This window comes from Plasmodium sp. gorilla clade G2 (genome assembly GCF_900097015.1).
Source record: "Plasmodium sp. gorilla clade G2 genome assembly, chromosome: 11".
NCBI classification, from domain to species: Eukaryota; Apicomplexa; class Aconoidasida; order Haemosporida; family Plasmodiidae; genus Plasmodium; species Plasmodium adleri (nom. inval.).
Window position 1 is genome coordinate 1,175,719 of NC_041703.1, and position 27,929 is coordinate 1,203,647.

The window sequence follows — 27,929 nt, forward strand, 5'->3', positions numbered from 1 at the left end:
ATGAGTAAACTTAAAAATGACATGTTTTTATATAAAAAGAAGAGAAAATTTTATTATAAGAAGAGTTCAAGGTTTGTAAGATTTTTGTACAGTTTTGTAAAGTGGTATAAAATGGAAAGAGTAGTTGGCCCTGTATGGATAAATAAATATTCATCAATAATATATTTTTTAATGTTTTTATTTATATTAAATTTGTCAGTTGGTATTTTAATATTAATATTAAGTTCACAATATATAGAATGTAGAATACCATATGAATATAAGGGTGAAACCTATACAAAATATTCAATTATAAAAGTAACCCCAGAACAATGTAAAGGTCAAAAGAATTTAAAAGAATTAAATGGAAATATAAATGTACATTATGAAATTCTTGGAATGCAACAAAATCATTATAAATTTGTTAGTGGTATGAAAAAAGAACAGTTGAATGGAAATATATTTTTAAATAAAGAAGAATTAGAAGAATGTTATCCTTTAATTACATTTTCAGAAGGAAAAAAAAAAAAAAAATTATTACATCCATGTGGTATATTCCCATGGAATATATTTACAGATAGTTATATTTTTTATGATAAAGAACCAGATGAAGTTCCTTTTCCAACACCATTACCATTAAAACAAAATGTAGAAGATATAACAATAAAATATTATAGACAATTTTATAAAAATCCATCACCTCAAAATATACAATTATATAAAGACCATATATATTTCTGGATGGATCCAGATATACAATATGAACGATTACAAGAAAATAAAGAAACAAATGAAAAGTTACTTGTCTTACCACAAACATTAAAATATAATCAAGCAGGAAAAGCTATAGAAAACAGCCATTTTATTAATTGGATGATACCATCTGCACTTAATTATATTAAACGTTTATATGGTAAATTATATATACCTTTGAAATTTCCTTTTTATATTTATATAGAAAATAATTTCAAAATTAATGATACAAAAATTATTGTTCTTTCAACTTCGCAATATTATATAAGAACATTCTTAATTGGTTTCATTTTTATAATCATTTCGATCATTGCTTTGATATTATGTATTTTTTATCTTATAAGAATGAATAAGCACGAAAATAAATGAAATAGTACGCTAAAAAAAATAAAAATAAATAAATAAATAAATATATATATATATATATATATATATATATATATTGTAAATGTCGTCATATATTTTTTAAAAAATGATTTCTTATTTGATTTTAAATATTTTTAAAATGTGTTATTTTGATACCCCTTTTATAACCAAACGAATTCATAAGAAAATTCAGACAAAATCGTTTTATCACATTTAATATATATAATAAAATTTTTTTTTTATTTTGTCTCAATATGTATAAACATTGTTGTATATTTAATTCTTGTCTATTAAATGTCAATTTTTTATTTTTTTAAATAAAACACAAAAAAAATCAGATGAACAATAACAGAACAGATACACTTATATAGTTTTATTTATTAAGTATTATATTACCATTTCTTTTCTTTTTTTTTTTTTTTTTTTATTTAGCATGCATGTTATTTTACGATATTATATGCAACTATAAAAAGTTTTAAATAAACCAATTGATTTTTTTTTCTGCATAAAAGATCAAATTATAAATGTATTTGATGTTATATAAGTAAAACACATCACAGCTAAAATATATATATATATATATATATATATATATACATATATGTATATGCATATACCAGCTTATTAATAATTTATTATATTTTGTCGAATTATATCCACGGTTTTTTAATCAGGTCCCTTTTTTGCTTTTTTAAATATACCTGTTATTTAATTATATATATATATATATATATATATATTTTTTCTTTTTTCATGTGCATGTTATTTAAATATTAAAAGGTGTGTTGACAAAGAGAAAAAAAAAAAAAAAATAATAAATAAATAATATAAATTGATCTAGGTGTACAAAATTCTCAACCTTATATTAATTTTGAATAGTTGAAGAAAAGAACATTATATTATTAAAATTTTTTCCTCTTTCTACATAAAAACATATGGTTTATAACATATATTTTTTTTTATTTCCACATTAAAAAAAAAAAAAAAAAAAAAAAAAAGCAAAAAGTTTTAATGTATTCGTCTATAATTGAGAATTACAAATATATAAATATGTAATAAATATATTTATTTTATATGTAGATATAATATATCTGTTTATAATATTATTGAAAGCCTCTTTTTTTTTTTTTTTAATCTTTTTCATGTTTTCTCATATTTTATCAATTTTGATTTATTTTATATGATCACATAAAAGTGTTTAAATATTTTTTTCATATTTTATACTTATTAATATATATATTTTATGTGAACTGTAATGTGTAGAATATTTACACAGTTTAAATAAAACAACTTTAATCTTATATAAATTAAAAAAAAAATAATATATATATATATATATATATATATTTAAATTTATGAATTAATAAGTTCAATGATTTTCCAATTTTTCATTTCGTGTTATTTATTTTATGTTATTATATGAATTAATTTAATTTGGTTCTATTTTTTTTTTTTTTTTTTTTCGTAGTGGTAAATTAATCCCTTGTTTTTTGTATATATAGCATGCAGTAAGGGAAAAAAAAAAAAAAAAAAAATTGTCAGAAAAACAGATCATTTTGTTTAAATAAATATATATATATATATATATATATATATATATTAATATTTTGTGTTTCTCTTTTTTATATTCGATGGGATTTTTTGATTTTATTCGATAATTATATGTAATAAATATATTAAAAATATATTAAATTAAAAAAATATATAATAATAAATAAATATATTATAATATTATATATATAATATATATAACATCTTGTTTTGAAACCTTTACACAAACGTTATACGTACACAGGTTTTTTTTTTTTTTTTTTTTTATTTTTATGTGCTTCTTTTTTATTTCATTTTTTGTTAGAGTCTCTTATTAAGCGTTAAAAAAAAAAAAAAAAAAAAAAAAAAATTACTAAACAATAAAAGATCTAATAACGGATATATCTATTTTTTTTAATGCACAAGAAAAAAAAAAAAAAAAAAAAAAAAAGAACAAGAACGAGGAAAAAAAGAAGAAAAATGGAAATAAAAATTTTACACTTATAAATAAATATTTAATATATTGATATATTATTAATACAAGTAAGAATAAAAAATTAAAATAATAATAATAATGTATATAAATATAAATAAATATGTTAATAAATATATGTATATATTTAATATTAAAAATGTGTAGGAATGAAAATTTATAAAATTCTTATTCAATAAGTTTTTTTTTTCTCCCTATATTTATATAATTAATTTGTATATATTATATATATTTTACATATATATATATATATATTATTTTTAATAATAATTTTTTAATAATTTTATTTTTTAGTAAATATTAACAAATATATTAGGCAAATTAATAATATAGAAAATAAGTAGTAGCAAAAGAACATCAAAAGGGAAAAAAAAAAAAAAAAAAAAAAAAATTTAACCATATTTATAGGTTTGATTTTTTTATTTGCTTAAAAAAAAATTGAGTATATAAATTTTATTATATTTTTTATTTTAATATAATTTTAAAAAATAAAATAATTGATTTGATAATTTTTCACATTAATGTATACTTGTTATAAATTATAAAAAAATGAAAAAATTATACTGTGTATTATTATTGAGCGCCTTTGAGTTTACATATATGCTAAACTTTGGAAGAGGACAGGAATATAGGGACGAGTCATTACATCATCATAATGATGGGTATCGTTCAATCAACAATCATAATGAAAATTCATTAGATGAACAAAATCCATTAGGAAACCAAGAATCATCAGATCACCAAGAACCATCAGATCACCAAGAATCATCAGATCACCAAGAATCATCAGATCACCAAGAATCATCAAATCACCAAGATTTATTAAATCACCAAAACACCCATCGTGTACCACATGAACAAAATTTATATTCAAGTCATGAAGAAGTAGAAAGAAGTAATTATATGGGTAATCCATGGACCGAATATATGGCAAAATATAATATTGAAGAAGTTCATGGTTCAGGTATAAGAGTAGATTTAGGAGAAGATGCTCAAGTAGCTGGAACTCAATATAGAGTTCCATCAGGTAAATGTCCAGTATTTGGTAAGGGTATAATTATTGAAAATACAAATACTAGTTTTTTAACTCCAGTAGCTACTGGAAATCAAAATTTTAAAGATGGAGGTTTTGCTTTTCCCGCAACAGATCCTCCTATTTCACCAATGTTAATAGAGAATATTAGACATTATTATAGAAATAATGAAGAAATGAGAAATTTAGATGATTTGACTTTATGTTCAAGACATGCTGGAACTATTGTACCAGATAATGATCAAAATTCAAATTATAAATATCCAGCTGTTTATGATGAACAAAATAAAACGTGTTACATATTATACATTGCAGCTCAAGAAAATAATGGTCCTAGATATTGTAATAAGGATGCAAATAATAGAAACAGCATGTTTTGTTTTAGACCAGCAAAAGATCCTTTATTTCAAAACTATATATATCTAAGTAAAAATGTAGTTGAGAACTGGAAATCTGTTTGTCCTCATAAAAATGTATATGATGCAAAATTCGGTTTATGGGTAGATGGAAATTGTGAAGAAATACCACATGTCAATGAGTTCCCAGCTAATGATCTTTCTGAATGTAATAAACTAGTCTTTGAATTAAGTGCTTCGGATCAACCTAAACAATATGAACCAAATTTAACTGATTATCAAAAAATTCAAGAAGGATTCAAAAATAATAATCTTAATATGATTAAAAGTGCTTTTCTTCCCAGTGGTGCTTTTAAAGCAGATAGATATAAAAGTCATGGTAAAGGTTATAATTGGGGGAATTATAATAGAATAACCCAAAGATGTGAAATTTTTAATGTTAAACCAACATGTTTAATTAATACATCTTCCTATATTGCTACTACTGCTTTGTCCCATCCCACTGAAATTGAACGCAGTTTCCCATGTTCAATATATAAAGATGAAATAAAGAAAGAAATCGAAAGAGAATCAAGACGAATTAAATTAAATGATGTTAATGAAGGGAATGGAAAAATTATAGCTCCAAGAATTTTCATTTCAAATGATATAGATAGTTTAAAATGCCCATGTGCCCCAGAAATGGTAAGTAATAGTACATGTAATTTCTATGTATGTAGATGTGTAGAAAGAAGAGCAGAAGTAACATCAAATAATGAAGTTGTAGTTAAAGATGAATATAAAAGTGAATATGATTATATGCATGAAAATAAACCAACGTATGGAAAAATGAAAATTACAATTGCAGCATCAGTTGCTGTCTTTATATTAGCAGCTATTTTAATGGTTTATCTTTATAAAAGAAAAGGAAATACAGAGAAATATGATAAAATGGATCAACCACAACATTATGGTAAAACCAAATCAAGAAATGATGAAATGTTAGATCCTGAGGCATCTTTTTGGGGAGAAGAAAAAAGAGCATCACATACAACACCAGTTCTAATGGAAAAACCATACTATTAAAATATTAACTATAATAATTGCAACGTGTGATATAATTAGTCACTCTCTGATTCTTAACATATATAAATAAATAAATATATATATATATATATATATATTTATGTTTCTATGATTTCTTCATATTTATTTTTTGTTTTAAAAACACAAAAAAATAATTCACTAAATATGCATTTTATCTTGTTTCTTTAATATATGTTTTATGTGTTACACGAATTAAATAAAGGAATATACATATATATATATATATAATTTGTTAATTTATTTATCTTTTTTATTTTTTCCTTAACCTATTTGATGTTGTGACTTTAAAGTTAAAGCATCATAATGTACATTCTTCTTTTACTCCGTAAAAATTGTTATATATATATATGTATAACATATTTTTGTTTATGCTTTTAAAATTTTTAATATGTTTTCTTTTCTTAAAAATAATATTATTTAAAACATTTAATATATATATATATATATATTTTTATGTATATATATTTTTTTCTTTTTTTTCTTACTTTAATGTAATAATTAATAATAACTTTAAATTTATAAATATTGATACTTTTTATTTTTTTGTTTTCCGTGCAATTTATAAAACAGGCACATATGTAATAAATTTTATATATCATAAAATATATATATTATAAAATTATCCCTTAAAAAAATATATATGATTATAATATTATAAACTTGGTTTATTAAAAAATAAAATTAAAATGAAGGGTTCATAAATATATATATATATTATGGGGAAATGTGTACAATAATATATGTCCATTATAGGGGAAATGAAAGGATATATAAAATATAAATAAATAAATAAATAAATAAATAAACATAAATATATATATATATATATATATATATATATTATGTTATAATTTTTTTAATCATATTTATAAAATTATAAGGTATATGACATTATATATATAATTACAAAAAAGAAAAAAAAAAAGAAAATGGCTTTGTAGTTATTTCTACTCCTTTGAGTTACATTTATTTTATTTTATTGTTTACAAAAGAATGCAAACAAATTACAATGAAATAAGAAAATTATTTAATTATTACATCAGAGAATATTACTATCAAAAGTCGAAAGGAAGTTATTTTGTTCATTTTAAAAAACCAGGTATATTATTTATGTCCTTAAAATGTTATAAGAGAAAAAAAATGTACTATCCTTGCATATACGATTGGTATTTTGATAATTTAAATAATGTCAAAAAAAATAAAGATATATTTCAATATAAAAACGAATATAATATAAAAAATATATACTCACATAAAATATGTAGAGAAAATGAAAATATAGAGAAAAATAATTCATATGTAGAAACAGATAATATATATTTGAATAAATCAGAAGAAGATTTACAAAATATTTATAAAAGTAGTAATTTATATTATAATATAAATCCTATTTATTTATCTAAAATATGTTTATACAATTTAAATGAATATCATATTTTATATTCAAATAATTATTATGATGCATTTACTCAATATTATTATAGTCTTATATCTTATAAAATGGATGTACATAATATAAAAATATTTCCTAATTTGAAAATATTAATAAGTCATATAAAAAATATAAGTAATATTATAAATGATGAAGTAATAAAAAATGCATATATATATTTAATTAAACAAAAAAATATTATGAACGAAGAATATTTAAAAAATGTATTTAGTAATATTTATGCAACCATGTTACACAACTCCCCCATGTATTTATTTGTTGATAATCTTGATCAATTTATTATGATACTGAAAATTATAAAAACGGTAAGAAATTAAATAAAATAATAAACTAATATTATATGATATAATATAATTTATACATATGTATATAATAATAAAATAATAACATTTAAATGTATAAACATTATCACATTGGTTATCCTATATATATATATATATATATATATGTATGCATTTATATAAGTAATATTTTATTTTTTTTATTTTTTTATTTTTTTATTTTTTTATTTTTTTATTTTTTTATTTTTTTATTTTTTTATTTTTTTATTTTTCATTTTTGTAGGATGATATAAAATGCATGTTTGAGAGTGTTATTCCTTATCCATACTACTTAATAGTTGATGAGAATATTAATATTTACAATTTGCAAAGTTTTAACATCTACATAAACAGTATATTAAACCAAAGGATGCAAAATAATTATTCTTTTAATGAAAAAGAAAAGGAGTCTATACTTAATCGTTATAATGATGATAAAATGTATATGATATATAATAACAATATAAATCAATCTAACGATATAAAAATAGAAAAACAAACACAACAAAATGAAAAAGTTTTTAATTCAATATTGGATACGGATAAAGAAATGTATGAAAAAAACAATATAAAAAATAAAAATGATAAAATTTACTTTTTTAAATTCATAAAAATTTTTGACATGAAACCAAATTATCGTTTCAAGCAAAAAAATTAAAATATAAGTAAATAAATATATATATATATATATATATATATTTTTATACATGTATGTATTACATTTTAAAAATATATACAAATACACGTGTATTAATTAATTTATATTCATTGTGGTTATTTTGCACACACAAATTTATATAAAAAAAAATATAATTTTTTTTTTTTTTTTTTTACCGTTCCTTATTTAACCTGTATATAACACTCCAATTGTTTTAATTCTTTTGGAGTATATTCTTCTACCTTTTTAAGTGTCTCCTTATAAATATTATTTTTTATATCATTATAAATTAAATAATAATTTGACAAGGAATGAAGGAGGTATATTGTTTCGTATTTATCTAGTATGGATAAACTATTGCTTAATGTATTTATTATATATGTAAACATTGCTTTATTATATTTTATAAAAGAAAATATTTCTAATATATGTAACAATTGATTATTATTTAATATATCTTTATTTATATATAAATAATTTATTATTTGCTCAATAAAAGAATAAATTTTTTCCTTTACATTATTGACATTATCTGTGTCTTGATATGTTTTTCTATGCTCATCAGATGTTTCATTTTTTCCTTGAGTTGATAAATTTTCATTTTGAATTAATTTATTTTCACTATAAACTAAATTCTTTTCACCTTCATTTTTTGTATTAATAATAAATGAACTGAAAGATATCATATACGATTTTGAACATAAAAAAAAGACACAGGAATTTAATAAAATTATGTATATGCTAATATCAGCATGTATTTTATTTTTAACGAATAAAAGTGGACACATGGAAAAAAAATCAACAATAAAATGATTTGACATACTATACATATGCATTAAATAAGAGTAACTAATAAATGGTAATTTCTCAACATTATACTTTTCCCCAAAAATATTTAAAAAATAGTTTAAAAAAGATTCATCTATGTCATAATGTAATAATAACTTTTCTTTCATATTAACAATATATGTTTTTTTCTTATCATCTGATACAAACGTATGTATAAAAATATTTTGATCATTATTGTTTAAAGTATTATATGAACTTATGTTATTTAAATGATGAAGATGATTTAAATTATCAACATTTTTTTGGACATTTTTTTGGACATTTTTTTCGATATATTCATTTTTATCATTTATATTATTTTTTTCTTTTTGTGTGCCTGTGTCATACTCACACAAATAATTTATAATTGAAGAAATGCACATTTCTTTTTCAAAAAGATGATCATGAGAATAATTGTAATGATCAATATTATTTATATGACTCTTTATATATTCATATGACAAATTTTCCATATCTATTTCCTTTTTAATTTTATAAACCGTTAATCCATTTAGAAAATGTACTAAATATTTATAACCATAATTTAGTTCATAGAAATAATGAAATATCTTTGAAATCGATATTAAAGAAATATATTCATACCCATTATTTTGTTCATTATTTATTTTATTTAATAATTTAAAATGATATATATATGTACATATATTTTTTAATATATTATTTAATAAAAAGCTATTATAATTATATGATAAATCGAATAATTTAAAATTATCATATATTTTATTATATTTATAATTTCTAATATTATTATTATTATTATTATTATTATCATATAATAAAGTATCTAGATTAAATCTAGATTTTTTTAGATCATCTTTGTTATCAGATGATATAGTATTTATAATTTCCTCATTAAAATTTTGTGCGTTTTTTTTATTAAATATAACATTTTCATTATTTAAGAATAAATTTTTTTTTTTTCTTTTTAAATTTCTCCCTAACATATTATTATTAATTAAGGGGAAATTATAATTATCACCTTTATCTGTTGTATTATTATTTATAATTGTTTTTGTTATATCAAAATATTCCTTAGAATTATTATTTTTTACCATATTTATATTATCATATATATATTTTTTCCCATTATTATATTCATATAATTCAAAAAAAAAATTTTTCTTAAAATATATTGTTTTAAGTAAGAGGGAATTAAATAAAATTTTTTTTTTTAAAGATTTTAAAAAATAATTTTTTTTTTTTTCCATATTTATTTCTTGATTGTTATTTATAATTAGATTATTTATAATTTTATTGGGATCAATATAATTTATACTATTAATAATTTGTATGTTCATGTTATCCAAAACATCTTTCTTTATGTCATTATTTCTATACATCCATTTTATTATGCCAGATATTTTCATGCAATGATTCACCTTCATATTTTTTTTCTCATGTTGTGAGAATAAATGCAATATTACTCTTGTTAAAAATACCATATAAAAAAAAAAAAAAAAACTGAACAAATATAAGACATAAAAAAAAAAAAAAAAAAAAGCAAAATTTTAATTATTAAAAAAAATTATTATTTATTTAAAATAATAAAAACGATAATTTAAAAAAAATTGTTTTTATTTTTTATGTGTTAATAAAAATTAAATTCAATATATGAATATATTATATATATATATATATATATTATTTATTATATATGTATTCCTTTTTTTTTTTAATTATCACATATATATATTATATTACAAAAAGGTAGCATAGATATATATATCCTATATATATAATGAAAAATATATTTTTTCTATATGTTATATACAAAAAAAAAAATACATTTTTTACATTTTAAATATATTATTCCTTAAAAAATGATACATTTATTATATAAAAATATATATATAATGTATAGAAAATAATATTTTTTGAAAATTTTGTATTTCTTTTTTTACATACATATAAATATATATTTTCTTTATATTTTGTATAATAAATAATTTATATAAAAAAAAAAAAGATACATTTTAATTTTATATACATAAAAATATAAAAATGATTATCTATATATATAATATTTATTTATTTACATTTATTTTTTATTATATATATTAATTTTTAAAATATATATATTTTTTTTTTTTTTATGAGAACAAGATTTTTTTTTTTTTTTTTTTACAATTATATAAATATAAATGATGATTTTAAAATAAGGAAATATTATATTATGATTCTTTTTTTTTTTTTTTTTTTATATATATATATATTATCAATACATAATAATCTATACATACATATATATATATAATATTACAAATATATTTTTATATATAAATTTTCATTAATATTTCACATTTCTTTTTTTTTTTTTTTTTCTTTGTAAAATTTACAAAAACATTAAAATATTCATAAAACGAAAATTTTTCATATATACATATATATATACATAAATTAATAAAAGCTTGTGTAATTTTATATAAGAATACTTTAATATATATATTTAATAAAAAAGTAATTATATTTATAATATATATATATATATATATTTAGTTATACATAAATATTTGTAATTTATATTTTGTTTGTTTTTCTTTTTTTTTTTTTTTTTTCACTTTATATTTATAAAACATTAATTATTCTACAAGAAAATATTTAAAATAAAAAAAAAAAAAAAAAAAAAAAATTTTTTTTTTCCACATATGTATAAATATATATATATATATATATATATTTATTTATTTATTTTACATAGCTTATAATATACTTTAATATATATATATTTATAAATACAAACTTTTATATATTTTACACCGTATATTTATTATAATACTCACATTTTTTCTTTTAAAAGAGAAAAATATGTGGTGAATTATAAATTTTTAAATATTTATGATTTTTTAGAATACATATATAAAATATATATGTATGTATTGTTTATACACAAAAAAAAAAAAAAAAAAAAAAAAAAAAAAAAAAAAGAATATATACATATTTTCATATTGCACAACAAAAATGATTGAAGCACCTGCTAATATTCAACTTCATGGAAATGAATATAAAGAAGAATGTATATATTCCTCAATTGATAATTTTAATGGTCCTTTTGATTATTTAAATTATTATTTTTTGTGTGAAATTGTTTTTGATGATTTTAGTTTTAAATCACCATATCACTGTTATTTTTTTTTAAGAAATCAATTTGAAAATTTTAAAAATGTACAAAATAACTATATACAAAATTCGAACTCAGATAAACCTCATGGGGACCATATAAAAATTATAAATCAAAAAAATGCAACAGAACTTTTTCAAAATGAACAAATAATATATTACGACGAAATTGATACTTCAGATGTAAAAAGAAAGGCTCTCGAAAATATAAATAATATCATTAATAGATTAACCATATCTGATTTAATGGAAATTTCTTTATATTTTAGTGAGGTAAAAATAAAAAAAAAAAAAAAAAAAAAAAAAAAAAAAAATTATATATATATATATATATATATATGCCTAAATATCTTACTACATACATTTTTAAATATAAACCTATTACATGCAAATTAAAAAATATCTTTTTGCTTATTATCTCCAAAATTGGAGATATATATTTTAAATATATAAATAATTAATATTATTATAAATAAATATATAAATATATATATTTACAAATAATATATATAATGTTTTTAATTTTTTTTCATTTCAATTTATATAAAACATATATATATATGTATGTTTATGTATATATTATATGCACTATGATTAAAATTGGAATATAACATATTATTTACATGCATATTCTATAAAAATATGTTCCAGCATGAATTAATATTATATGTGAATAATATATTTTTATCTTGGGGCATATATATATATATATGTGTCTGTATTTATTTGTATTAATATTTTATGCATGATACCATATATATTATATATGCTTTATTTTTTTTTTATTTGTTTTATTTTAGAATCCGGAATGGGAAAATAACAAGTTGGCATGGATGGAAATGATTCAGAGAGATAAATTTCGCAAGTATGATAAGATGAGAGAAAATTTGAAAGAAACTGGAATGAGAGAAATAATATTTAAGATGAATAATGACGAAATAGATAGGATGAAGAATAAGAGTATGGTTAAAGATTTTTTGTTTTTTGGTGTTATAGATAAGAAAGGTCAGAATTATTTAGGTAGAATATATATGATAATTAGGAATGATATAATAAAAAATTATGAGATTTATACTTGGCTTTTAACAAATTGTAATATGCAAACAGATGAGAATTTGGCTGCTGATATATTTATTGAAGAAACATATTATGAAAAGAAACCAATAAATAATAAAGGAGGAGAAGATAAAAAGAAAAAAGATAATTCAAATAAAGGAGGTTTGAATCATAAGAATGAAGATCATCTAATATTTGAGAAAAAAATGAATAATTATACATTTGAAAGAAAAGAATATATATGTTTTGGAAAAAATGAAACAAATGATATTGTATGTATGAATCCATCTATTTCTAGATTCCATTGTGTATTATATATGTGCGAAGATTTCCAAGTATATTTAATAGATGTTGGTTCAAAAGCTGGAACAAAATTAAATAATTGTATATGTGAAATTCATAAAAAATATAAAGTATCTAATAATGATGTTATTAGCTTAGGTGTATCAAAAACAACATTCAAAATTAATATTAATGTTGAGAAAGTATTAGAATATTTAGATAAAAGAGAATGCGAAATTAATAAAAAGATGGAATTAATGAATGAAGAAATTAATTATCCTATAGGGAATAAAGTTTTCTTTAGATTAAAAATTTCAAATATTTATTATAAATGTAATGAATATGATATATTAGATGATGAAAAGTATAAGGATGAAAAGTATAAGGATGAAAAGTATAAAGATGATAAATATAAAGATGAAAAATATAAAGATGATAAATATAAAGATGAAAAATATAGAGATAAAAAATATAGGGAGGATAAATACAAAGATGATAAATATAAGGATAATAAATATAAAGATGATAAATATAAGGTTGAAAAGTATAGATTGAAAAAATATAAAGATAGAAAACATAGAGAACTAAGAAGTTCCAGAAGGAAAAGTAGCAGTAGCAAATTATATAAAAGAGGAAGTGATATTAGTAGTACATTTAGTAGTGATGCGGAAAGAAGTGATAATCGAGATGACCGAAGAAATCAAAAAAGACATACAAGAAGAAGTGATAATATGAAAAGTTCAGAAAATAGACGCTCAAGAAGAGGAGAAAGATATAGTAACAGAAGAAGTAGCACTCATAGAAAAAGTACAGATGAAGAATATGATGAAGAAGTAGAAAGTTCTTACAGAACTGATGATCTTACTAGTGAAAGTGATGAAAGTAGAATAGAGAAAAGACGAGAGCATAGAAGTGAAAGCAAGTTTGGAAGAAGAAGCATACGAAAAAGCGAAAGAAGTAGCGAAAAAAGTAGTAGAAGAGGTTATGATAATAAAAGTAGCGATAAGAGCAATGAAAAAAATAGTGATAGGAGTAATGAGAGTAGATATGAGAGAATAGAAAGTAAACGTAGTAGAAGAAGTATCAGAAAAAGTGAAAAAAGTAGCGAAAAAAATAGTGAAAAAAGTAGTAAAAAAAGTAGTGATAAAAAAAGTGAAAGAAGAAGTGGAAGAAAAAGTGAAAGCAAATCTGAAAATAGAAGAGAAAGTACTAGACGTGAAAGTAGACGTTCCAGAAGATATTCAAGAAAATCTGATACTGAATCAGATGATGATAAACATAGTGAATATTCCAATTTAAGAGATATTGAAAAATATAAAAAATATAAAAGAAAAAAACATCCTACTTCATGTTCTGTTAGCAATTCTTATTCTGAGAGTAATAGATCATATGAAACTGATCTAAAGAAGGAAAGAAAAGCAAAAAAGTATATTGGTTCGAAAAGGAATAGTTACAAAAAAAAATAAGAAAAATAAAAAAAAAAAAAACAAAAAAAATTACAATAAAAATAAAAAAAAAAAAAAAATATAAAATAATATTTAAAAGTTTAAATGACTCTTATGTTAAATTAACTTTTATGTCAAAATAATTTTTATGTCAAAATAATTTTTATGTCAAATTAATTTTTATGTCAAAATAATTTTTATGTCAAATTAATTTTTATGTCAAAATAATTTTTATGTCAAGATAATTTTTATGTCAAGATAATTTTTATGTCAAAATAATTTTTATATCAAAATAATATGTCCAAAAAAAAATTTTGATGTCAAAAATAATTTTTTATATTTAATTAAAATTATGAATGAATTAAATAATTAAATAAATGCTATAAATGAAAAAAAAAAAAAAAAAAAATCAAATAATTAACAAATTAAAATCATTTATGCTTAATTCATATTCCAAAAATATTAATCAAATATTATGTAGACTCCTTTGAGACACCCATATATTTGTATATAAATATGTATATATATATATATATATATAATATATATATATATATTATGATTACTATTTGTTTAAAAATAAAAAAAAAAAAAAAAATTTTTTGTTAGATTACTTGTTTCGTATACTAATATGTAAAATTCTTTATTTTGAAGAAAATATACATTTATATATATTAATATATATATATATATATATATATATATATTTATAGTATTAAAAAAGCTTACAAAAAGTGTTATAATACTAATAATATTTTTTTAAAATGTGTTCATAAATTTTTGTTTGTTTTTTTATTTATTTATTTTTTTTTTTTTTAATATATATTCTATATTTTATGTTTTGCATTTTACCTTTTACATATTACTTTATACATATAAACTTTTATTTATTAATTTATACATATTAATATATATACATTATTTTATTCATATTATTATATATATATTACTTTATACATATTATTTTATATATATATTACTTTATACATATTATTTTATACATATTATTTTATACATATTATTTTATACATATTATTTTATACATATTATTTTATACATATTCCTTTTATACATATTACTTTTACACATTACTTTATACATATTACTTATAACTTTTATCATTTTATTTTATTTTATTTCATTTTTTTTTTTTTTTTTTCGATTTTTAAATTATATATAATATAAAAAACACAAAAACAAAAAAAAAAAAAAAAAATATTAAAATTATATTTTTATTTTATTATTTACAAAAAGAACAATATGTAGATTATCATATTTATATAATATAGGGTATTTAAGTGTATTACCCATATAAAATTATATATACGTCTACGTTTGTAATATTGATATATATAAATACAAATATATATATATATATATATATTTGAATATCATTGCAACGTAGCATATATGTAAGTAGTATATTTATACCTTTTGTGTAAGTGTTATTATAAAAGGAAATATATTTATATGTAACCATCCTTATTCTATTTTTTTGTCTATATTAAAAATATTATATTTAAGAAATGCATGATAGCTCTTAATAAGTAAACCAAAAGAAAAATATACATATATATATATATATATATATATGTATTATTTTATAAAATATAATTGTTCTTGTTTTTTTTGGAATTTTTTATTTAACATCTATCACAATGAGAGGAACATTATATATACATATTAATTCTAAAACATTTTATAAACATGTTTAATAAATCTCATATAACTGTTATTTTTTTTTATTTTATGTTTTTCTATTTTTTAATATATAAATAACTATATTATATGAAGAATACATTTTTTATAAAATTTAAATTAATTATTTCCATTTAATTTAAAATATGCAACTGCTTTTGATATAATATTATTTTATTTTTAAAGATTATATTATCTATCTCAAGAATACACCTTTTCATTCAATTTTAAAAAATAAAAAAGTTTTTATACAAACATAATAAAAGGAAAGGAAAAAATATATATATATATATATATATATATCATAATAATAAAATTTACAAGAATAAAATAATACTTATATATATAAATAAACTAATTTTTTGATTCGTACTATTTTTTATATAATGCTATATTTGAAAATGTACAATTTGAATAATTAAACATGGATTTAAAAATAAATAAATAAATATTATATATATAAATAATATTTTATTATCGTAATTATAAAAAAAAATATATGCATTTAATAATATTTAAATTTATAAATATTATATATATGAAGGCAATTTTTTTTTTTTTTTTTAATTTCAAGTGCATTATATTATATATTTATATATATTATTTTAAAAAATGTTTATATGATATAATATTCATGTAATATTTAAGTTATATATTATTAAAAATATATGTTTAATATATAAAAATATAAGTAATTAATAAATATATATATATATATATATATATATATATATAATATATTTTATATTATTTAATTTATTTATTTATATAATTTTTTTCTTTTTTTTTTTTTGTTATTTTAAAATAGGAGAAATATAATATATTATATTAAATATTATATATATTTAAAGTATACATATTATATTTTATATATAAATATTGTTAATAGTTTATTTATGTTCTTACCAAAAAAAAATAAAAAAAATAAATAAATAAATAAATAAAATAAAATAAAATACATATATTATATATATATATATATATATATATATATATATATATTTATTTATGGTTTATATTATATAATATATATTTGTTTTTAATTCTTATTGTTACTTTTGTTATATATATATATATATATATTTTATCTCCTTTATTTGTTAGGTTATTTTTTATTTTCTTTAAAATATTAAGATTGTCATTAAATGAATATTATATATATGTATTTACCTTAATATATAATTATGCTATAATTATCATACACATTTATATAAATATTTTATGTTACGTTATATATATTTTTGTGCTTATATTTTGTTTATGTGAGACATGTTGTCATTTGTTTTATGTTATATGTATATATATATATATATATTATATATATATATATATATATATATCATAATATACATATGTAACATATTGAGTTATAATTTTTGAATGAGTAGATATCTCTTTGTTTATTATTTAGCACTTTTGTTAATACATTTTTTTTTTTTGTGTAATAAGAAAGGGTTTCATTTTTGTCACTCTGTTGTTTTGAAGAAAAGAACTTTTTCATTTAAATTGTTAAGTTTGAATAATAAAATTGAAAAGATCGTAAGTAAAAGAAAAGGAGTAATAGAAAAAATGGATATTAGTGATAAGGAAGCACTTATGGATATGAATACGAGGAGTGCTGTTAGGAATAAAAATATTCATTTGTCTATAAATAATTATACGAATATATTAAATAGAGAACATATAAATACAAAATTAATTAGAAGTAATGTATTAAGTATTTTTAGTTATACTTTAAAATATATGAACAAGAAAAGTTTAAATAAATGGTTACGAAAAAATATTAAAGCTACTTTCTATGATACCTATATTCCTAGAAATAAACCATTGGCATATATAAGATTTAAAACTTATGATGATTTAAGAACATTTGAGAAATTGATAGAAAATAAACGTTTTTATAGTGATGATAGTTTATCACTTATTAAGATTAATAGAGTATATAATAAACAGAATAATAATATTTTAAGAAAAAAAAGGAAATTTAATGAAGAAAATAAATTGAACTATAATATGAATGATGAAAAATATGAAAAGAATGATGTAAACAATACATATGACGATGATATAAAATTTTTAAGTGTTAATAATGATAAATATGGAGAATTCCAATCATATAATAATAATAATAATGATACAAATAATTATTATGATTGTACTGAAGGTGATAGGAAAAAATTTAAAAAAGATGATTTATATAATAGTAGTAATAATAATGACAATAATAATAATAATAGTAAATATAATTATAATATTAGGCAAAAACAAAATAATGATGATAAAGAATTTTTAGATTTACAAAGTATTATAAAAATAAATAAAGAAGAAAAATTTAAAAGTATTGAAAATTATGTTACACCATTTTATAAATATCCATATCAAGAACAAATAATTATCAAACATAACTTTTTAAAAAAATGTAAAGATCAAATTTTATTTAATTTGAAAAGTAAATGGATGAAACAAAATATTCTATTTGGAGATATGGAATCCAATATAATTAATGAAGAAATTGATTTAAATAATATACAAGATTATTATGAACAAAAACAAAATAAAAAAAATCAAACCAGTAAAGATAATTGTATTAATAAAACAGTATTAACAGATATAAAAAAAAATAGTTCAATTACAAGAGAAACATCATTAAATGATAAAATGAAACAATATGATATACAAGTAGATGAACCATTATATCCAAATTATGAAGGAACCATTCATTATAGAAATAAATGTGAATTTACTATATCATATGATGAAAATCAAAATGTAGAAATTGGTTTTGTTGTAGGCAAAATGAAAACATGTATAAAAGATGATAATCTTGATAAAAATTCAAGTGAAGATAATAATTGTAATTTTAGTGAAAACAATATAAGTAATAATGTTTCACCAATTAATGAAACACATAGTACAAAACTAAGAAACAAAAAACAAAAACAATCATATTATTTAAATCCAATAGTTAAAAATGTTGATCAATGTATACATATTCATCCAGCCATGAAGGAAGTTGTACAAGAAATGAAGTCTATAATAAAGGAATCCAATTTGCCTGTATTTGATCGTGTCTATAAAACGGGTACAATATATATATATATATTTATATATATATTTATATATATATGTATATATATATGTATATATATGTGTGTGTTAAAAAATACATACATATATATATTCACTTATATTTTTTTTCTATATATGTATATATTTTTTTTTTTTTTCCTTAGGCGTTTGGAGATTACTCGTTGTGCGTATGAACAGCAAGAACGAACTAATGATCACTGTTCAAACTTATACTCTTGATTGTAAAAAAAAAAAAGAAATAAAAAGATTATTAATAAACAGGCTAAGTAAAAACAAAGATGATACACCTAAATATTTCTGTAACTTTAAAGTTCTATCCATATATATACAAGAACATGAGAGTCCAAATGATTCCTTTGACCAATCCTTAAATGAACATTTATGGGGAATGGAATATTTAGAAGAAACCATTTTAGACAATAAATTTTTATTAACACCTTCATGTTTTTTTCAAGTAAATCGTGATAGTTGTCAAATATTATATAAAAGAGTTATTGATTATATAAATATAAAAGAAGGAGTCAAAAATTATATATTCGATTTATGTTGTGGTACAGGTACCATAAGTATTTGTGCATCTAATATATTGAAAAGAAATGATGTTCATATAATTGGTATAGATATTTGTGAAAGTAGCATAATTAGTGCAAATAAAAATGCTAATATGAATAATATTAAAAATTATAAATTTCTTCATGGAAGAGTTGAAGAATTTTTTTCAAAAGAAATTAAAAATATAGAAACAAATAATGCAAATATTATATGTATTATAGATCCACCTAGAAATGGTATAGCTAATAGTGTTCTCAACATTTTAAGTGCTCATCATTTAATCAATCAAATTATTTATGTCTCATGTAACCCTATTACATTAATAAAGAATGTAACAAATATATTATTCTTAAATGAAACATTGAAAATTAAAAATATGGCCTTTGTTGATATGTTCCCTCACACCTTCCATTTGGAGTGTATTACAAATATTGTCAAAAAGGCATAATAATTATACACTTATGTGAAATGTATAAAAATTATCATTTAAAAAAAAAAAAAAAAAAAAAAAAAAAAAAAAAAACTTGTATATTTTATTAACACCTTTTTAAAAATTGTAGTTTTATTTTTAAAGTATAAAATAATAATTATTATATATAAGTTGTACATATTTAAATGTTTCTAAATATGTAACTATAATATTTATTTTTTTTTTGTGCAAAAAAAAAAAAAAAAAATATTTAATATTATATACATATTTCCATTGTATTATTTGTGAAATATCATTATATAATTATGTTTTTCATAATATGTATTATTATGTTTATATATATATATATGTATATGTTTTTATTTATTTATTAAGATTTTTTTTTTTTTTTTTTTTTTTTTTTAAAGCCCTATAAAAAAAAAATATATCAGTTTAAAAAACTTTCAATAAATTTTGTTCTAAATAAATACTAATAAATATTTAATATATGCCAAAGAAAATTTTCTTTTATTTTTGAAAATGAAATTATGTAATATATATGATATAAAATATGTATTATTATATATAATGTTTATAATATTTGTATTCCCAACCTTATTTTATATTTTATTTATTTAATAATAATCTCGCATATTAATTAATAATATTGTAGGAAATATATAATATGATTAATTTCTTTTATCTTTTCAAAATTATGACTAATAAAAAAATTATATATTTTATTTGAATGTATCACATTATTAAAAAAAATTAAAAATATTTAGAATTGATCAAAAAAATAAATTAAATAAACAAAATGATAAAATAATAAGTGCATCATTTTTTGTTTTATTTTAAGAGACCATATATAAATATAATCTATGATATATATAATTATGAAAATATATATGTTAAATATATATATGCATATAAAATGGAATTTTTTTTTTTTTTTTTTTTTTTTTTTTTTTATCTCTTATTATAAAAATACATATGATTTTCATTATTAAAATTTTTTTTATTATAAGAATATTATTAAATATATTATATAATATATAAATATATATATGTTTATTTGTTCATTGTTTTATTATATAATTTATTTTTCTTATTTTTAATAAGTCTCTTTTTTTTTTTTTTTTTTTTTTTTTTTTTTAATATTCTCTAGATCTATATAATATTTTTCAATCTTTCATTATAAATAATATTTCATTATATTAATTTTTTTTTTAAATATAAAATGGAAGAATAAATAAATATCTTAAAAATGAAAAATTCTTATGAACAAGAAATTAAAAATCATTCAAAAGGAAAAAAAATAAGAAAAAGAAAATGAAGATAAAGAAGAAAAGGAAGAAAAAAATATATGTATAATATCTATATATATATATATATATATATATATATAATATATTTTCAATACATTTAATTTTTTTTTTTTTTTTTTTCTTTTTTTTTTTTTTTTGGTGTATCTGTTTTAAAATATGAATGTAATTAAGGGTATAATAATATATTATTGTTTAATTTCTTTGGGTGAATCTTCAAATATACCTAGAAATGTCCCAGACAAAATATTGAATAAAAGTTTAACAGATACTTTGAATTATAATTTTAATTTAGATGATGTTATGGGTATATTTGATAAAATCTTCAAGAACAATGTTGATGACTTTAAAATAGAAGAAAATAATGATATAAAGAATTTGGAATTTAGGAAATATTCATTTAATGAACACAATTATGATTTACTATACGAATCTTTTAGAGATTATTGTAAGTTATAATATATTTTAATGGTTTTTTATGTGTATAAAATTATATATATATATATATATATATATATATGTATGTATATATATTTTTTTTTTTTTTTTTTAGGTCTTAACGAAGTTGTGAATAATGAAAATTGCATAAAATTTTTAGACGTGGACAATATTCTCAATGTATTTCATGATATAGATAGCGTTTTTCATTCTCGATTTTATAAAGAGATTAAAGAAGTAAAAAGTTACATTTTTGAAATTATAAAATTGTTAAATAAAAGTGATGATCTTAGTGTTAAAATAAAGACGACATTTGATGGAATTAAAAGTAAGAAAAATATGCTTCTTAAAACATTGGATGAACGATTTAACACAGCTGTTCCTATAATTAGCTATTTTGAAGGCATGACCTATAATTTAACAAAAGAAAATAATAATATAAATTTTTATGAAATGATGGTACAATATGGTAATGATTTAAATAGTGCTGTAAAAAATGCACTAGTAGAATATGTATATACTTATAGAGAAGTAAAAAATTTTCAGAAAAAATTAGAAAAATATATAGAAAAGAATGCAAAAATATTATCTAAAATGCATAGAAAAATAGTATTGAGCATATTTTATATGATTGCAGATATGAATAAAACTACTGAAAAAATTGAGAATTTAGTTAATAAAAAAGTAGAAGAATATGAAGAATGGATAAATAACGAAAATGTGAATTTTAGTAGAATGATAAGTAATTTAAAATATAATGTTGATTTTAATATAGATGATATAAATAGTATTATTGATACATCAAAAGAAAATTTATTAAAAAATAATATTGATTTTATTAATATGAGTGAATATGTCACATTTCACAGTCCAAATAAAACTATCAATTCTATTATACATTTCTTAAATAATAAATATTCAAAAAATGTTCATATTATATTTTTATATAATGAAGAATATATTAATTTGAATTTTAATATGAAAGAAGAAAAATCAGAGGAACCATCATCCAAAATTGATTTAAAACTTATGAATAAATCGAATTTTGATCATTTAGATTATATAGAAACAACAAAATATGAAAATATCTTAACTTCCATGAAAAAAGAAAATCATTCTTATTTTCATTTGGAGAAAGGAGATATTAATAACCTTATTGATGATCTTTTTGTCAAATATGATGATAATAATAATAATAGTCCATGGATAAAAGAAAAATCAATGGATGTTAAAGAAGGTGCAAAAGAAGGATATACTGATCTAAATGATGAAATTACCAAATATACAGAAAAAATGGAAAAAAAAATTGATAATGTTACAGACGATTATATATTTAAACCTACTATAAAAAGTTATATAGAAGGTGTGAAAAATCTTTTTGGAAATGCTATTTTTCAGTTTAATAAATATATTTATACCTTTGATAAAAACTATGAAGATACAAGTGTAAATAATGAAACCGGTGATCAAATTGTTAATATGAGTAATAAATTAGAGAAAGATGTATATCCTGAAGATATAGAAGAGGGTGAAGAAATAATTGACGATGAAAATATAGAGGATGAAGAAAATAATTATAAAGGGGATAATAAAAATGTACAAGAAAAGGAATTAACAGAAGCTAAAGTGGATAAAAAAGGAAATATTGATGGCCAAATTGAGGGTATGAAAGAAAATAAAGAAAGAACTGATGAGGTGAAGGATGGAGATAAAAATGATGTGAAAGATAAAGATAAAAATGATGTGAAAGATAAAGATAAAAATGATGTAAAGGAAGAAGATAAAAATGATGTAAAGGAAGAAGATAAAAATGATGTAAAGGAAGAAGATAAAAATGATGTAAATGATGAAGATAAAAATGATGTAAATGATGAAGATAAAAATGATGTAAATGATGAAGATAAAAATGATGTAAAGGAAGAAGATAAAAATGATGTAAATGATGAAGATAAAAATGATGTGAAAGATGAAGACAAAAGTGATGTAACAGATGAAGATAAAAATGATGTGAAAGATGAAGACAAAAGTGATGTAACAGATGAAGATAAAAATGATGTAAAAGATGAAGATAAAAATGATGTAAAAGATGAAGATGATAAAATGATGTAAAAGATGAAGATAAAAATGATGTAAAAGATGAAGATAAAAATGATGTAAAAGATGAAGATAAAAATGATGTAAAAGATGAAGATAAAAATGATTTAAAAGATGAAGACAAAAGTGATGTGAAAGATGAAAATAAAAATGACGACAAAAGTGATGTGAAAGATGAAAATAAAAATGACGACAAAAGTGATGTAAAAGATGAAGATAAAAATGAAAATAAAAATGACGACAAAAGTGATGTAAAAGATGAGGACAAAAATGATGAGCCAACTATAACATCAATTGAAGAATCAATTAAATTATTAAATGAAAAAAAAAAATCTAATAAAATAAAACTAAGCAATACAGTTGATGATATAAATGAATTTGAGAATGAATTTCAAAGTACATACGAAAATGATTATGAAAATGAATATGAAAATGAATTTGAAGATGAATATAAAATGTTGTGTGAAAATAATTGTGACGGCTCAAATGAAAATAAAAATAATGTGTTATCCATATTTGAAAGTTCAAATTTAAAATATTTATGGAGGATACCTATAATAAATAATTTATATAATTCATGTTGTAAGGATAAACTAGAAAATGATAATAATGAGAATATACAAAATATTAACGTATTCGAAGTTGATGAAGAAGAAATTTTAAAAATATATGATAATATGGATTCAATAAAATATGAAGATGTTACCAGATGGATTAAGGATAATATATTATATGCAGTACCAGATATGAATTATATTTTGGGAGCATTAAAATCACAAAAGCGATATATGAATAACGTAAGTAGTACTAGAATTGGAGGTACAGATAGTAATAGTATTCATCAGAATTATTTTTATGATTCATTTTATGGACGTGATTATTTAATTATGAAATCGAAAGGAGTTCATGTAGAGACATTTTTATATCCTTATTTTGAGACATTAAATATGGAATTAAATGAAGCTGGAATTTGTCCATGGGGAAATTATTATTCTTGTATGGAAAAATATGTAAAAGAACATATAAAGAATAAAATGGTTGATGATAAAATATTATTTGTATATATAGGAACTTTTAAAGAAGAAATATTTAAATTATCAAGATCAAAAACATTAGATGATTTAAAGAAAATACATTTAAAACAATTTTTGGATAATGAAAAAGAATATGATTTTTTTAATAATTTTATGATAAAAAAATATAATGAAGAATATAATTTCTTTGAAAATTTAAAAACACATATAGTATATCATTCAAGATATAAACATTTATTAATGTATGGTATTGATTTCAATTTTCATGTTTCCTATTTCTTAAAAGGAGATATTCAATTTTTACCCTTATCCTATTATTACGACTCCATAATTTATTTCAAAGTTATTTTTGCTACATCAAAATATGGATATCATGAAATAGTACCAATTGATGATGATATAATAAAATTTGGATTATTACTTTCTTTAGATAATAAAAATAAAAATGTACACTATTTAATTTCTTCAGAAGTCAAGCAAGATACAAATTATGATTTAATGAAAAATAAAATAGGAGTAATTAAAATTTATGAAGTCTCATATGAAATGCTCAACATGCAATTAATTAACAACAAATATAAAGTCAATGTAACCAAAAATATGAGAATTATTTTAGAAAAAGAAGTTATATTTAATAATAACGAAAAAAAACTTCTTGATTATATTGATTCTTTTTATGATATTATGAATAAAATAATGAAAAATAATATGAACTTGGAATTATATGGAAAAACTTTTTTTGTTCATGTTCAAAGGGTTTAAAAGAAGATCTTGTATAATAAAAACTGCACTTCTTACAATATTAGGATATATATATATATATATATATATATGCTTATTTTATTATATCTATTTTGTTTATTTCATTTTATTTACATTTCCTTTATTTTTTTTTTTCATTTTTTCTTTTTTTGTTATAAAAGGCATATTTTTATAATTGTCATAATATCGCTTTCATGTTCAAATTATATATTTGTATACAAAATTTAATTTATACACAATATTTATTTGTAGATATTGTTTAATTTTTTAAACCAATATTATTGATATATTTCATTTTTTTTTTTTTTTTTTTTTTTTTTTTTTGTTGTTATTCATTTTTAAGATGTATATATTTATTTATATATCCTTATTTTTTTAATATAAATATCTTTGATTTATATTTAATGTAACTAATCGTTTTTAATAAAAAAAAAAAAAACCTTTTAAAAAAGAAGACAATTTTTATAAAATTATTATTATTTTTATGTTATGAAAAATTCGTTATCCTAAAAGAACAATATACACATTCATATTTATTTCTTTTCATGTTAACTATTATATAGCATATACCAAATAAATAATATATATATATATATATATATATATATATTATTTATAAGAAAAATAGAAGATTTTGATAATGTAGTATATGTAAAGTTATTTTTATATTTTTTTTCAGTATTATATTAACCGTGAAATATCATTTCTTATATAAATAAGAATCATATTATCACCTATGAGATAACACATTTAATATGATAATATTTGGTTTTAAATACATTTTCTATTTTTTGTTAATATATAAAAAAATTTATATAGAAAGGATTAATAAATATATTATATTATATGTGTATTTAATTTTTCGGAGTATTTATTTATTTTTTCTATATTAATACATAATTCTTATATTGAATTTTACCCTCTCTCTTTATATCTTAATGAAAATATTTTTTCTCAATAGATAATTATATGAATATATATATATTTATAAATGTATTTTTAATTATGTTATTTTATTTTATTATTTTTTTTTTGTATATATTATTATGGGGACATATAATTTTAAAGTACTGCATGCTTCATATTTTTCACATATAATGTAAATGGTCATATTTCCATTTAATCATTTATTTATTATTATTTTTTTTTTCCTCATAAAAATAAAAAAAATATATATATATATATATATATAAAAACTTAACATAAAGGAAAACTTAAATATTAAAAATAAAAAAGTAAAAATGAAAAAATTCGAATAAAATTATTATATGAATAACATACATTTTAATTTTATTTTATTCATTATTATTTTTTTCTTATTATGATGTTGTGTTATTACTTATGTAACTTCTTTCATATTTTTTTGGATTTTATAAAATTATATAAATAAAGAAAATCGCCCCATTAAAATAATATATTTTACTCGTTAAAAAATAATGTACGTAATTTATATTATTAATATACTCAAATGTATTATATATTATATATATATATTATAAAAAAAAAAAAAAAATGCGCACATATTTAAGTAATATATTATTTACGTACATGTATGTAAAATATATTCTCTATATAGAAAATTTTGATTATGAGAATTTCTAAATTTTATATTATAAATTAATATATATATATATTATATATTTCTGTTTAAGTTCTTTTTTTTTTTTTTCTTCTTCTTTAAATTAATTGGATAATATGCCTTCTTAATTTACGAAAAATTTATACTTATCTATATATATATATATATATAA

General features: G+C 18.0%; 7 protein-coding genes across 7 annotated transcripts; 6 read left to right on the forward strand and 1 right to left on the reverse strand.

The window, feature by feature from the left end:
• Positions 1-1,101, forward strand: PADL01_1131600 (LEM3/CDC50 family protein, putative; the record flags this gene model as incomplete). Its single annotated transcript, XM_028682788.1, has 1 exon — positions 1-1,101. One exon carries the CDS (start codon positions 1-3, stop codon positions 1,099-1,101), a length of 1,101 nt encoding a protein of 366 aa, XP_028539031.1.
• Positions 1,102-3,670: 2,569 nt separating this feature from the next.
• PADL01_1131700 (apical membrane antigen 1) lies at positions 3,671-5,575 on the forward strand (the record flags this gene model as incomplete). Its single annotated transcript, XM_028682789.1, has 1 exon — positions 3,671-5,575. One exon carries the CDS (start codon positions 3,671-3,673, stop codon positions 5,573-5,575), a length of 1,905 nt encoding a protein of 634 aa, XP_028539032.1.
• Positions 5,576-6,589: 1,014 nt separating this feature from the next.
• Positions 6,590-8,027, forward strand: PADL01_1131800 (conserved Plasmodium protein, unknown function; the record flags this gene model as incomplete). Its single annotated transcript, XM_028682790.1, has 2 exons — positions 6,590-7,354; positions 7,614-8,027. 2 exons carry the CDS (start codon positions 6,590-6,592, stop codon positions 8,025-8,027), a joined length of 1,179 nt encoding a protein of 392 aa, XP_028539033.1.
• Positions 8,028-8,209: 182 nt separating this feature from the next.
• Positions 8,210-10,318, reverse strand: PADL01_1131900 (conserved Plasmodium protein, unknown function; the record flags this gene model as incomplete). Its single annotated transcript, XM_028682791.1, has 1 exon — positions 8,210-10,318. The coding sequence occupies one exon, from the start codon at positions 10,316-10,318 to the stop codon at positions 8,210-8,212; it is 2,109 nt and encodes a 702-aa protein (XP_028539034.1).
• A 1,516-nt stretch (positions 10,319-11,834) lies between these two features.
• PADL01_1132000 (conserved Plasmodium protein, unknown function) lies at positions 11,835-14,797 on the forward strand (the record flags this gene model as incomplete). The annotated part of the gene is made up of 2 exons (XM_028682793.1): positions 11,835-12,266; positions 12,794-14,797. The coding sequence occupies 2 exons, from the start codon at positions 11,835-11,837 to the stop codon at positions 14,795-14,797; spliced, it is 2,436 nt and encodes an 811-aa protein (XP_028539035.1).
• Positions 14,798-17,854: 3,057 nt separating this feature from the next.
• On the forward strand, positions 17,855-20,564 carry PADL01_1132100 (RNA (uracil-5-)methyltransferase, putative; the record flags this gene model as incomplete). Its single annotated transcript, XM_028682794.1, has 2 exons — positions 17,855-19,556; positions 19,708-20,564. 2 exons carry the CDS (start codon positions 17,855-17,857, stop codon positions 20,562-20,564), a joined length of 2,559 nt encoding a protein of 852 aa, XP_028539036.1.
• Positions 20,565-22,009: 1,445 nt separating this feature from the next.
• Positions 22,010-26,178, forward strand: PADL01_1132200 (conserved Plasmodium protein, unknown function; the record flags this gene model as incomplete). Its single annotated transcript, XM_028682795.1, is given in 3 exon segments — positions 22,010-22,298; positions 22,404-24,388; positions 24,403-26,178. 3 exon segments carry the CDS (start codon positions 22,010-22,012, stop codon positions 26,176-26,178), a joined length of 4,050 nt encoding a protein of 1,349 aa, XP_028539037.1.
• Between the last annotated feature and the right edge of the window lie 1,751 nt (positions 26,179-27,929).